Genomic DNA, 13,647 nt, shown 5'->3' on the forward strand with positions numbered 1-13,647 from the left:
TACGAATATTACGTAATGCAAATAATATTGCAAATTATTTATTTATTTATTATTTTTTATAATAGAAAAAATTATAAAAATGGTACATAAAAATATTTTAGAAACATAATATATAAATTTTGTAAAGACATTAAATACCTTTTATGTTCTTATTATACTTATTAAAATTTTGAAGATAAATCAGAAAAATAATTATAAAAAAAAATTTTTAATAATGTAAAATTAAAAAAATATAAATGTTAACTAAAATAAATATTAATAAAGAGGAAACAGTTATATTTAAAGTGGGCATTATAAACAATCTGTTTCACTAGCGTAATTCTGAAACAACGCATTAAAAAGACAATTCATTTTTACTTCTACTAATATATCTGTCTTATTATTATTATATGCATTTTTCTCGATATTTTTTTTCATTTATATTTATTTATTTATTTATTTATTTTTCTTTTTTTGAAGTTTGTAGAAAAGAAAAAGAAATACACAACACAGCATGTAATTTTTAGGACGTTTCTAAAAAAACCATATTAATAAATGGTAACTAGTTTTAAAATTACAAAATCATCTCATTTTTAAGGTTAGAATAAAATTTATTATTTTTGTTATATGTTATAACATTTTGATTATAATTATACTATTATGGTTTTGTGAAAAATGAAATAAAGTGGATTTTTAAAATTATAAAAACATGTATACATTATATAAAAAACGAATCCATATTATTTAAATGAAAAATCGAAAATAACAATAAAATCATTTTTTTTTTTCATTTTATTAGCAGGACCTATAATATGTTAAAACTCTATCCTCTAATTTTTTTATGTGTTCGTTAAAGAAAATAGTGAAAAGAAATATATTATTTTCTATATAGATATAATGGATTTATCATTTATGAATGAAAACATATATATTTATGCACATCCATAAATTAATATTTATAATAAACGAATGAAACGTTTTCATACTTGTACATTAAAAATTAATAATACAAACATGCAAATGTGTTTTTATTCAATTGTATACGATATTCTTCGAAAATCATCATAGCAAATATGCATAATGCTATATTTCATATCCTACTTTTTTTTCTTTTTTCAGATTTTTTTTAAATATCCTATATCAATTTTAATAGAAAATATTTTGGAGAATAATGAAAAACTAATAGAATTAGATGCGCATAACCACAAACAGTATAATCGTGTATTAATAGAAGATAATAATGAGGTGTTTAATATAGAACACCTTAAAAAATTGCTACATTTTCAATCTAAATTAGATAAACAAATAAGGAAACAACAAAATGAAGAAGAAAATTCAGCAAATTTAGATAAATCAGAAAATAATCTTAAGTTTTTTGGTAATGGAGAAAATGTCGCAGCTAATAATGAAACCACTAAAATATTCTTTAATGATATTACAAAAAATGATGATGGAAAAGTAAGTGCTAATAATCAATTAGATAACCATAATGATGATCAAATTTCCAAAATAAATGATGAAAAATTGACAGAAACAAATCAGAATATTTCAGGAGATGAAAAAGAAGATAAATCGCAATCCGATCAATCATTGAGTAATAAAAAATCAGATAAGATAATAACTCCCCACGATTTTTCGAATAATTCATCAAATTCAGAAAATAATAGACACAAAAATAATTCAAACGAGAATTATCCATTAACGGAAAATAATAATAAAGCAAATAATAACGAGATATATAAAAAATTTGAACTGCTAAAAAATCATTTTCAGTCTAATGATAATAAGACAATAGCCCCAAAAAATGAGGAAGAAGATAAAAATATGATTAATGACTCAATGGATAATATCAATTATAGTTTAAGAAAAAGTGATATAAAAGAATTAATTGGTATTAATGATATAGTAAAATATATAAAAAATTTATTGGGTATAAAGTCTAATATACATGAAAAATTTGAACATGAGAATTTAATAATAAGGGATTGTAATTACGACTCATTTGGCCCAGAATTTTGTAGTGCTAATGAAGAAGCAAAGCAAAAATTATGGAAATATGAAAATAAAAAAAGTTTTGCATTTTTATTTATCATATTATTCACTTTATTTTTTGGACTATTAATACAAAATGTTGTTTATTATATTGAAAAAAAAGTAAGAAATTCAAAAGATAAATTTAGAAAAGATTTATTAAATACAGCATTTAGGCAAATTTCTTTAATTACAATTATTAATTTAACTATATGGGGAATATTGCAATCAAAAGCTGCTGAAGCATTGGATGACATTATTTTTAATGATGTAATATAAAAAAATTATAGAAATATAGAAAAAATCAATACACCGTGCATTTGCTTTGAATTTATATCATATATTCATATTTATTTTTATTTTTTAGATATTGCCTAAACAAAGAAATGTTGATGAAGTTCTTCATAATGTGGAGCCCCTTTTAGAGATAATATTTGAAAAGATACTTTTTATTTCCATGAATTTCTTAATATGGTATAAATATGATTAAAAATAAATATGAAATATGCATACACAATATGCGCATGATTATAATGTTAGAGTTGGATTTTTTTCTCACAATATAATTGCGTTGCTTCTTGTGAATTTTACATATTTTTGTGTTACACACATGCATTATTGCTCTTCTTGTACATTTTTATTTAATATTATCATATTATACTATATATTTTTTTTTTTTGAAGTTATTCGTTATTTATACTAAATGTCCATTTCGTAACAAGAAGCATATTAAAATGGTTTTCTGAGGCTGATAATTGTGACATTAAAAACATAATAAAAGACATGAAAGACAGCAGAAAAGGATGTTTCAAAAATATTTTTTCTTTTATTAAATATACCAGAAATTCTAAATATTTAGCCCACAGGTAATATTTTCATGTTAATAAAAACGGAAAGCATATATAATTTGTTTAGGGCGGAAAAGAGTGCGTATTTATTTTTTAATTTTTCAATTATTCTCTATATCTCTTTTTTTTATAGATATGATTTTTCTGAAAATGTAGATGCCATAAGTATTCCTGGCTTAGATCCAAATGGATATTACTATTATGAATACATGCGTGCTTGCTTGTTAAAATATAATGTCAAATTAATAAAAATTCCAAACGCGGTTATATTATTTTTAGTGTTTGCATGTATTTCTTTGAGGTAAAATATATGTATACGATAAAAATAAACGTTGTTGCATTTTGGATGTCCATTTCGGTTCGCATTTATTCATATTAATTTATTTTACAGGCCATTTTTTAGCATTCGTTTGAAGGAGGAAGTCATTTTCTTAAATTTATTGTCCCTATTTTGTATTTTGGGATTCGTTTTATTATTTATTTACGTAAAGAAAATGAAAAATAATAAAATTACCATGCATGTTGTACCTTATTTTTTTTACCTCAATACATAAATGTGTATCTAGATTAAAGCATATTAATAATATTATCATATATATGTTTATTTATATGCTATATAATGAAATGATAATTTTATCAATTTCAATAATAAAATAATATTTGCATTTTAAAATTTTATCTCAGCTATACAAAATAGACAGAAAGTTGCTACCAGGAAACATATCAAAATACTTACTAAATAAATATCATATTGATATTAGTGACCAAAACACAAAGGAAATTATTCCTTACTATAAATTATTAAAACAACAGGTAAATGAATTGACAACTCTAATTAAATATAATAGTTTGTATTTTTAAATTATAATATATTATTATTATTATTTTTTTTAATGCAGTCATTGCATCCTTCGTCAATTAATTATTTTATTTACAAAACAACATTTCCCAACAAACATGAGCAACTGTTTTTTTTTTGGGGTAATGGCCCTTCTATAATTAATTTCATTTTTCAAGTAATCAAAATAATAAATACATGTTTGTGCTTATAGGAGTGCATTGACTTTTAGTGATTTGTTTTTGTGTGTGACTATACGCATCTTAAATTAAGAAAACAGTATACTTATACATATATATATATATATTTTTAGGCACTATGCTTTTGTTTTTTGGTAATATTATCATGCTGGATATTTTTATTAAGAGTAGATAATATAACATGGTTTCAATTATATGCGCATGGAAGCGTGTCCATATGCGTATGTATATTAGTATTTGTTTTTATATTAAAATATATAATTTATTATTATATAATGATTAGTAAAACTGGTTACCTAATTGACACTAAGTTGCTGGAAAGGGTTAGAAACACTGAAAGCATTGTGAATAAAATGCATATAGAGTATTTGAAGAATTTGAAAAATAGTTCATAAGTATTTATATATAGATATGTTATTCATCCGTCTTTTTTACTCTTCAGGTTTGGGAATTTGAAAGATCAGATAATATAAAAAGAATATCCGAATTGATTGATGCTATCAAAATAAAGGTAAACACATATTACATTATTCTTTATATTTTTCAGAGTATACTTTCTCCCTTACAACTATAAATATATATGGGGTATACACATGGGTTTTTTTTTATAGTCCACCTTACACGCCGTGAAAGAAGGAGGTGATTTGTTTTGGAGGCAATTGCTAATAAAATCGAGCACAGTGCCATCAAATATACAAGAAAAAATGTTTAGTATATGGGTGGGATTAGATGAAGAAAATAGAGGCGTTATAAATTCTGATAAAATTTTGAAATTTTTAAAATCACAAGGAATTAACTTAACCTCAGAAAATGATATTAAGGTAACGCTTCAAAAACTTATAGAATTATATAACTAGTCAGCATTTAAAATAATATTAAAAGAATTAACATATGAAAAAACAATAAATGTAATAAGAATAATATCTATAAAAATGTATGAAGATTAGTTATACATAATAAAATTTATTTTTTAATTTTTAGGAATTTTTGGAAGTCTTTGATAGAAATAATAAAAATGGATTAAATCAAGAGGAATTTTTTGTTCTCATAATCATAGTCAAGCAAATCTTAGTTGAACTTTTGGACATTAACGCTGTTCAAGTAAAAAGAAAAATATCCTTATAAAGGCATAGGACAATGAAAATAAAAGAAAAGTGTCAAGATACATAAGAGTGTAACTTTTCTCGTTTTATTTATTGTTTTTTTATAATTTTATAGTCATTATTCGAAGAGGTGTACGGAATTCCTTGGAATTCTTTGTCATCAATTGACGTTAATAGTTTAAAAAGAATATTATCAGAGGTAAAAAGGAAAAAAATTTATTTTTTCAAATTTTTCACATTTTTTAACTTTGGATCACTTCCTATAATATTAATGTCTATTTGCTTTATTCATATTTTTCTATATAATAATATTATACAATTTTTTGTGTTTAACGCTTCAGCTAAATTTACATTGGCCACATGGGAAAATAAAAAACTTAATAGATTTTGTGTGTGAAAGTAAAAAGAAAACATATGTCAGTGCTGAATATTTTATTAAGCAGTTAATAAATATCGAAGAAGTCACATTGCAGCCCTTTCACGTAATTAATGCATAAATATATGTGAATTATATTAACAGCATTTATAAATAAATCACTATATGAGTATTACACGACGTTCTATTACATATGTATTTTCTTAAAATAAATAAGCAACATCTGTAGAGATAATACAGCATTATATAGAGAAATATTTATGAGTCTAATAGTTCCTTTCTTTTTCTTTTATTATATTAATACATGCATGAATATATACTTTTTTTTCAGAACATGTCAGATACAAAATAAATATAGGATGCCAATTGATTTACTTATATTCCATATTTGATTTTTAATATATATTTTTAAAAGGAGTTTCCTATTAATTTAAGAAAACATTAGTGTAAAGAAAAATGATAGAATTTCTCATTGTTTTTACAATTTTCTTTTTTTATGTTTATTGTTTTCGTTTTTATTTATTTATTTAGTTATTTTTTAGGGGTTGCTATTATTTTTATTTTATCGTTTATTTTATTATTACATTTACGACAATGTAATTTTTATGTGCTAATTTTTTGTTATTTTAACTATCACTTCTCTTTATATTTTCTTTTTGAAAGTATGCTGAATATACGCGTTATATATTTTTTTTCATTAAACTTTAGGCTTAATTTTTTATTTTTATAATTATGTTGTAATTAATATTTTATTTTCCTTATTAGTATTTTTAAAATAATAGTTTTTTAATCTCTGTTTTTTAAAATTTTATATGATTTCTTTATATATGCATTTTTGTTCGATTCCATTCATGTTAATGTGGATGAATTTATTTTATATAAGAAACTGGCACTTATTTACCTTTTTAATTTTAATATTAAATAAAGTCCAATACAAAAATATAAAATGGTGTGTATTTTATAATATGTATTTAGTATAGTGAGCAAATGTATATTTATATTCTTAATGCATAAAGAAAAGGAATATTGTAGAATATAAACAGTAAATGGTAACACATATGTTAATGAATAGTGAAATGTAATAAATGTGAAACAAATATAGATATATAAATTATGTATACATTTGTTCGCATATTATCATTTGAAGGGGAAACAGTGTAATATATAGGACATATTTTACACATATTAATTTTCGAAGAAAAAATATAAACATATGTATCATAAATTTTATAGAACTTTTAATGAAGTAATTAAAAAAAATGGTCCTGTATGAATCTTATATAGCCCTAAATAAACACATTAAAAAAGATGACGTTAAGAATTTAATGAAAAACTTTCATTTTATAGCTAATAAATATAATGGTAATATAATAAGCATTAATGATTTGGGGTGGAGAAAGTTCGCATTTTGTATAAAAAAACCAAAAGTAGGGACATTCTATTTTGGAAGATTTTATTGTATTACCTTTTATTCAAATAGTAAAAGTATCAAAGATTTGAATGAGCTATTTCATAGTAATACTTATATTTTAAGATTTTTAAATGTCAAAATGAAATATAGATCGAACTTTTTGGTTGCACCTTTTTCACACGTTATTGAATAACACGCGAATTACATGAAATGTGGCATTAAAATCGAGCATATAGTAGTAAAAATTATGATATACGAGAAAATAGGAATTGCACTATTATATATATAATACATATATATTTATAACTCCAATATTATATTCATTTTTTTTATTAAAAGGGGAAATTTCGCGATAAATTTAAGTCAAATACTAATGGTAAAAATTGTTAAAAAACAAGATATATAGCAAGATTACCAGCAATAATGTTTTAAAAAATAGCGATGATGGCACTGATCATTACATGAACAATAATATCTCCCTTTAGACAGAATACATTCGATATTTTATACAATTACAATTATTATGTGAATATATCTGCAATATAGTAATGTAAGGATTAGGAAATTATTATAGTATAAGTATTGTTTTTTTTTGAAAGCTAGAAAGGCAAATATAAATTTAGAGATGCGCTACAAATATTCAAATGGAACATATAATTTATAGATATTCCAAAAAGATAACATTTTTCATAAATAAAAAATAAATACATATATATATGTGAATTATGTTAAATTGACATAATCATTTTGTTTTATACTTTATTTAAATAAATATTCTGCTTATAATTCATACGAGATACATTTTGTTATTTCATTAAGATTGCATATATATGTGTGCATGCTTTTTTATTTCTATAGAGCCCATAATATCTCTTTAAAATAAAATGTACAAATTCAGTATTTAATAATCTGTGCCCATGAAGTTAATTATTTAGTTTTTCATAGTCACACAAATACACGGAAGCAGTACATGCTTATCGTTTCCAAATATACATATATATTTATCTTTACAATAAAAAATAAAACAAATTATATGCAAATCAAACAATATTAAAAAATAAAATTAGTATTATGCAACAATAATTCAAAATACGGATAAACAATAAAAATAAGTTTATTTTATTAACATAAGCATCATAATTTTAAAAAATGTCATTTGGAAATAAGTTTATTACTTTTTAAAAATATCCCTTAATTTGACAATATCTAAAATTTTGACGACTAAAGCTTTTCTAACAAAGTAATTTGGGACATAGAAAGGAGCATTTGGATCAATCTGAGAAAAAAAACAAAAAAATAATAAATATATAAAATGCTCCATTTTCATTGTGAATTAATAGATATTTGTAAATATGCACATTTATATAGAAATTATATTTTTTTGATAATTGTGAAATAAAAGTATGCTATTAAAATTTTTATGTTTCTTACAGAGATGAAATAAGTAACTTTAACGCAATCGGTTTCCTTTTTAATGAAAAATGCTACTAAGTTAATATACATTTTGTATAAATCTCCATTTCTAATATCTTCTTCAGAATCTATGTCAGGCTTGAATGAGTTTGCACTTTCTACGAAAGGGTTTACATATTTTTTATTTTTTCCACCATCATGATCATTCATGTCTGATGAAACCACGATTATCATAGTTTTGTCTTTTGATAACTATAAATTAATAAAAAGAATATTTTCATAAATTAGGATATAATAATATGAAAAAACGTATATCTAGAAGGATGAAAAAAAATAAAAGTTTCCTTACTTCAATTTTGCCGCCTAATGCATGATAATATCCATTCCATGCTTTCATACCACTTTTGTGACGTTGTTGTATAATTAGTAAATTTTTATTGTATACTCGACGAATGGTTCCTAAAAAAATTGTAATTGTATATACATGCAAATTAAAACATTATTAAATTTAACAAAACAAGAAATACATCATAAAGATTGATAATCACATAAATAAATTAATTACATACCTTTAATGAATGAATTATCGAAGTTCTTTGCGCCATTGGGATCCCATAGCATGTTTACTATATCATCATACTATTAATAACAAAAAAAAACATATTTATATATTAACAATTAAATATTTTTATTTTAAAATAATTTCATGAAATAAAAATCATTGCTTGTTAATTCATACACTATCGGGGTTTGGGATTGTAAGTTCAAGTTTTCCAATTTCAGTATCTTTGAATTTCTTAAAATATAGAATTGCTCCATCTTGCTTAGAATATAATTTGTAATCATTTATATTTCCGATCTGTTTATGTATATGAGCTAAAGATTCGGATATAACATCTGCTGCTTTTATAGCTTCTTCAGGGTCGTCATATAATAGATGTTCTACTTCTTTAGGGTTGGATGATGATTGTTGTATATCGTCTTCAGAGTCGTTATCTAATATTTCTTTACTTGTTTCATTTGGACTACATATAGAGAAAACAATATATTTTTAAATTTATTTGCATTTTTAATTAACAAAAATATATATTTATAAGAAGTTATTTTGATTTTCCAAGCGTTATATATATATACACTCACAAAATATATATAATATTCTTATAATAAACCATATATACATATTTATATTTGATATATATGTTGCAATTATTTTCTTACGAATTGGGGCTTGGGGTAGAATCGCTTGCAAATGCCATATTTTGCATATATCCAGTTACGCTTAAAAGTGCCAAAGAAATCTTAATATATATTTTATTCATTTTTGAACTTGATAAGTAAAATATTATTATATTTTGTAGAAATTGAAAATTAACTAGTACAAAGCTAGTATATGCATGCTAAATCAAAGCAAACGATTTTCTAAAAAATTCTAAAACTTAATATTTATTTGAAAAAATATAAATAATTTTTAAAATTTATTTCATGCATTTATCGGATTTTTAAATATATATATTTTTAAATATTATTATATACTAATAAATACATATGGAATATAGAATTTAATGCGGTCTTGTATTCTCTATATTATTAATTAGGTTCCGACTCTTTAAATGTTAGCTATTTAATTATTATATTATTGAAATTTATATAATAATATTACAATTATATTTAGAATTATATGTGTAAAAAATAATGTATTATAAAAATGAAAATAAACCGATTTTTTAAAAAAATGTATAAATTATTATTTTTTTTTATTTAAACCGTTGTAGCATAAGGGAATGATAATTATTTAAACATTCATAAATATTAAATATAAAAAGTATTTTGACATCTAAAAAATAGTTTTAGTTATATATAATATTATTAATATGCTGCATTATGGGCACCCGAACTTTTTATTTTTATAATTTGTAGCTTAAAAATAAAATTGGAATTTATCAATTGGGTATATAATGTAATTATAATATATAATATTTTGAATTTACGAATACAAATAATAAAAAAATCAAACAAAATTGTAAATAAATCACGGATTTATATACACAAAATTTACTTTTATTTTTTAATTATAATTTTCTCGATATTTGGAGTTGCTATTAGCTTATTTTCGCAATTGGCTAGGAAAATAAATTCAAAATTTTCCTTATATGCAAATAATTTCTTGTAAAAATGTGCACTGTGATCATTTGTTGATCAAATAAAATTTCATTCATTTTAATTTTAATTTTTTTGTTTTCATTTGTACGTATATATATACTAACTACTTGGCTATATAAAAAAGGAGTTTTATAATTCCAATAATTTAAAAAATGTATTGAAACCAGTACTGCTAATACATTGGGCCCATCTTTGAAACTATGTTAAAAGTATATATTAGTAAAATTATATTAAAAGTAATAAAAACAAATCACAAAAATGAAATTTACCATAATATAAATTTTATCAAATTATTACTATAAAGCATTAAGAATAATTGATGTAATAGTAGGTAAAGGCTGCGTATAAATATAATGTAATACCAATCTTAAAATAAATTCCTTTGATATTTAAAATTATGAAAGCATCCTTTATACCAAAACAAATGGAAAAGAGCAACAAAATGACTATTTTTATATAATAATTATTAAAATTTGTATTTATAGCATGGTTACTTATTCATTAATATAATTATTTGCGTATATTAGATCATATATGGTCAAATGCCCATTAAAAAAAATATATTTTTTATGCTATTATCGTATCTTTATAGTTATATTATCAACTTATATAAGGTAAATCAAAGTTAGCGCTAAATAATTACGTTTTTTCTATGCATTTATAAATTCCATATATAATACCCAATTGAATAATTTCCAATTTTAAGTCACGAACTATAAAAATAAAAAACTTAGGTACCTATATGCACCATATTAATAATGTTATATATAACTAAAATCATTTTTTTAGATGTCATAATATTTTTGATATTTAATATTTATGAATGTTTAAATAATTGCCGTTCCCTTATACGCCACTGCTTAAATAAAAAAAAAAATAATTTATACATTCTTTTAAAAAATCGGTTTATTTAATTTTAAAATTTATAATATATTATGTTTTTCATATATAATTCTAAATATAATAGTAATATTATTATATAAATTTCAATAATAATCATAATTAAATAGCTAACATTTAAGGAGTCAGAACCTAATTAATGATATAGAGAATAAAACGCTCATTATTAAATTATAATTATTAATATATATTTATTAGTATATAATAATATTTAAAAATCCGATAAATGCGTGAAATAAATTTTAAAAATTATTTATATTTTTTAAATAAATATTAAGTTTTAGAATTTTTTATAAAATCGTTTCCTTCAATTTAACACATTTATATACCTTTATACTGTTAATTTTCAATTCTAACAAATATATTAGCATTTTTTAATATTTTATTTATCAAATCCCAAAATGAATAAAGGATATATTAAGATTGCTTTGGCGCTTTTAAGCGTAGCTGGATATATGCAAAATATGGCATTTGCAAGCGATTCTACCCCAAGCCCCAATTCGTAAGAAAATAATTGCAACATATATATCAAATATAAATATGTATATATGGTTTATTATAAGAATATTATATATATTTTGTGAGTGTATATATATATAACGCTTGGAAAATCAAAATAACTTCTTATAAATATATATTTTTGTTAATTAAAAATGCAAATAAATTTAAAAATATATTGTTTTCTCTATATGTAGTCCAAATGAAGAAGCTATACAACAATTATATATCGACCCTAAAGAAGCTAAACAAGCATCAGATATTATGACCGAAGCTTTGGATTTTGCGCAAAAACATGCCGAGCATACAAATGATTACAAGGAATATTCTAAGCAAGATGGAGTAGTTTTATATTTTAAGAAATTCAAAGATACTGAAATTGGAAAACTTGAACTTACAATCCCAAACCCCGATAGTGTATGAATTAACAAGCAATAATTTTTAATTCATGAAATTATTTTAAAATAAAAAAATATAATTATTAATATATAAATATGTTTTTTTTGTTATTAATAGTATGATGATGTAGTAAGCATGTTATGGGACCCCAACGGCGCAAAGAACTTCGATGATAAATTTATTAAAGGTATGTAATTAATTTATTTATGTGTTTATCAATCTTTATTATGCATTTCTTGTTTTTTTAAATTTAATAATGTTTTAATTTGTATTTATACAAAATTGTAATTTATTTTAGGATCCATTTATCGAGTATACGATCAAAATTTAGTAATTATACAACAACGTTACAAAAGTCTTATTAGATCATGGCAAAGATATTATCATGCACTAGCCAACAAAATTGAAGTAAGGAAATTTTTATTTTTTTTCATCCTTCTAGATATACGTTTTTTCATATTATTATATCCTAATTTATGAAAATATTCTTTTTATTAATTTATAGTTATCAAAAAACAAAACTGCAATAGTCTTGGTTTCATCAGACATGAATGATCATGATGGTGGAAAAAATAAAAAATATGTAAACCCTTTCGTAGAAAGTGCAAACTCATTCAAGCCTGACATAGATTCTGAAGAAGATATTAGAAATGGAGATTTATACAAAATGTATATTAACTTAGTAGCATTTTTTATTGAAAAGGAAGCCGATTGCGTTAAAGTTACCTATGTCAGCTCTGTAAGCAATATAAAAATTTTAATAGCATAATTTTATTTCACAATTATCAAAAAAATATAATTTCTATATAAATGTGCATATTTACAAATATCTATTAATTCACAATGAAAATGGAGCATTTTATATATTTATTATTTTTTTGTTTTTTTTCTCAGATTGATCCAAATGCTCCTTACCTTACACCAGCAAGTTTTATTAAAAAAATTATAGTCAAAAAAATTTTAACTCTTGTAAAATTAAAGGATATTTTTAAAAAGTAATAAACTTATTTCCAAATGACATTTTTTAAAATTATGATGATTATGTTAATAAAATAAACTTATTTTTATTGTTTATCCGTATTTTGAATTATTGTTGCATGATACTAATTTTATTTTTAAATATTGTTTGGTTTTCGTATAATATGCTAATATTTTTTATTTTAAAGATAAATATATAAATATATATATGGAAATGATAAGCATGCAATGTTTGTGCGCATTTATCTGACTTTGAAAAACTAAATAATAAGCTCCATGGGTGACAAATATTAAATGGTGAATTTAGAAACATTATTTTAAAGAGAGTTTATAGGTTCTAGAGAAATAAAAAAAATGTAAACATATATATACTAACTTAATGAAATAACAAAATATTTCTTATTCGAATTATAAGCATAATATTTATTTAAATAAAATCTAAAACTAAATTATTATGCTAATTTAACGTAATTCACATATATATGTACTTATTTTATATTTAATAAAAAGCAT

General features: G+C 21.8%; 4 protein-coding genes across 4 annotated transcripts; 3 read left to right on the forward strand and 1 right to left on the reverse strand.

The window, feature by feature from the left end:
• Positions 1 to 791: 791 nt before the first annotated feature.
• On the forward strand, positions 792 to 5,727 carry PBANKA_1327100 (EF-hand calcium-binding domain-containing protein, putative; the record flags this gene model as incomplete). The annotated part of the gene is made up of 16 exons (XM_034566872.1): positions 792 to 824; positions 1,099 to 2,280; positions 2,378 to 2,484; positions 2,694 to 2,876; positions 2,992 to 3,159; positions 3,250 to 3,343; positions 3,543 to 3,671; positions 3,758 to 3,874; positions 4,010 to 4,080; positions 4,180 to 4,219; positions 4,339 to 4,407; positions 4,508 to 4,717; positions 4,878 to 4,997; positions 5,115 to 5,198; positions 5,341 to 5,481; positions 5,707 to 5,727. 16 exons carry the CDS (start codon positions 792 to 794, stop codon positions 5,725 to 5,727), a joined length of 2,769 nt encoding a protein of 922 aa, XP_034423426.1.
• A 907-nt stretch (positions 5,728 to 6,634) lies between these two features.
• Positions 6,635 to 6,979, forward strand: PBANKA_1327200 (mitochondrial ribosomal protein S6-2 precursor, putative; the record flags this gene model as incomplete). Its single annotated transcript, XM_034566873.1, has 1 exon — positions 6,635 to 6,979. One exon carries the CDS (start codon positions 6,635 to 6,637, stop codon positions 6,977 to 6,979), a length of 345 nt encoding a protein of 114 aa, XP_034423427.1.
• Positions 6,980 to 7,957: 978 nt separating this feature from the next.
• Positions 7,958 to 9,518, reverse strand: PBANKA_1327251 (fam-a protein; the record flags this gene model as incomplete). The annotated part of the gene is made up of 6 exons (XM_034566875.1): positions 7,958 to 8,062; positions 8,218 to 8,451; positions 8,549 to 8,658; positions 8,769 to 8,838; positions 8,939 to 9,224; positions 9,418 to 9,518. 6 exons carry the CDS (start codon positions 9,516 to 9,518, stop codon positions 7,958 to 7,960), a joined length of 906 nt encoding a protein of 301 aa, XP_034423428.1.
• A 2,142-nt stretch (positions 9,519 to 11,660) lies between these two features.
• PBANKA_1327300 (fam-a protein) lies at positions 11,661 to 13,155 on the forward strand (the record flags this gene model as incomplete). Its single annotated transcript, XM_034566876.1, has 6 exons — positions 11,661 to 11,761; positions 11,955 to 12,174; positions 12,274 to 12,343; positions 12,455 to 12,564; positions 12,662 to 12,895; positions 13,051 to 13,155. 6 exons carry the CDS (start codon positions 11,661 to 11,663, stop codon positions 13,153 to 13,155), a joined length of 840 nt encoding a protein of 279 aa, XP_034423429.1.
• Positions 13,156 to 13,647: the final 492 nt, after the last annotated feature.

Source organism: Plasmodium berghei (assembly GCF_900002375.2).
Source record: "Plasmodium berghei ANKA genome assembly, chromosome: 13".
Taxonomy (NCBI): domain Eukaryota; phylum Apicomplexa; class Aconoidasida; order Haemosporida; family Plasmodiidae; genus Plasmodium; species Plasmodium berghei.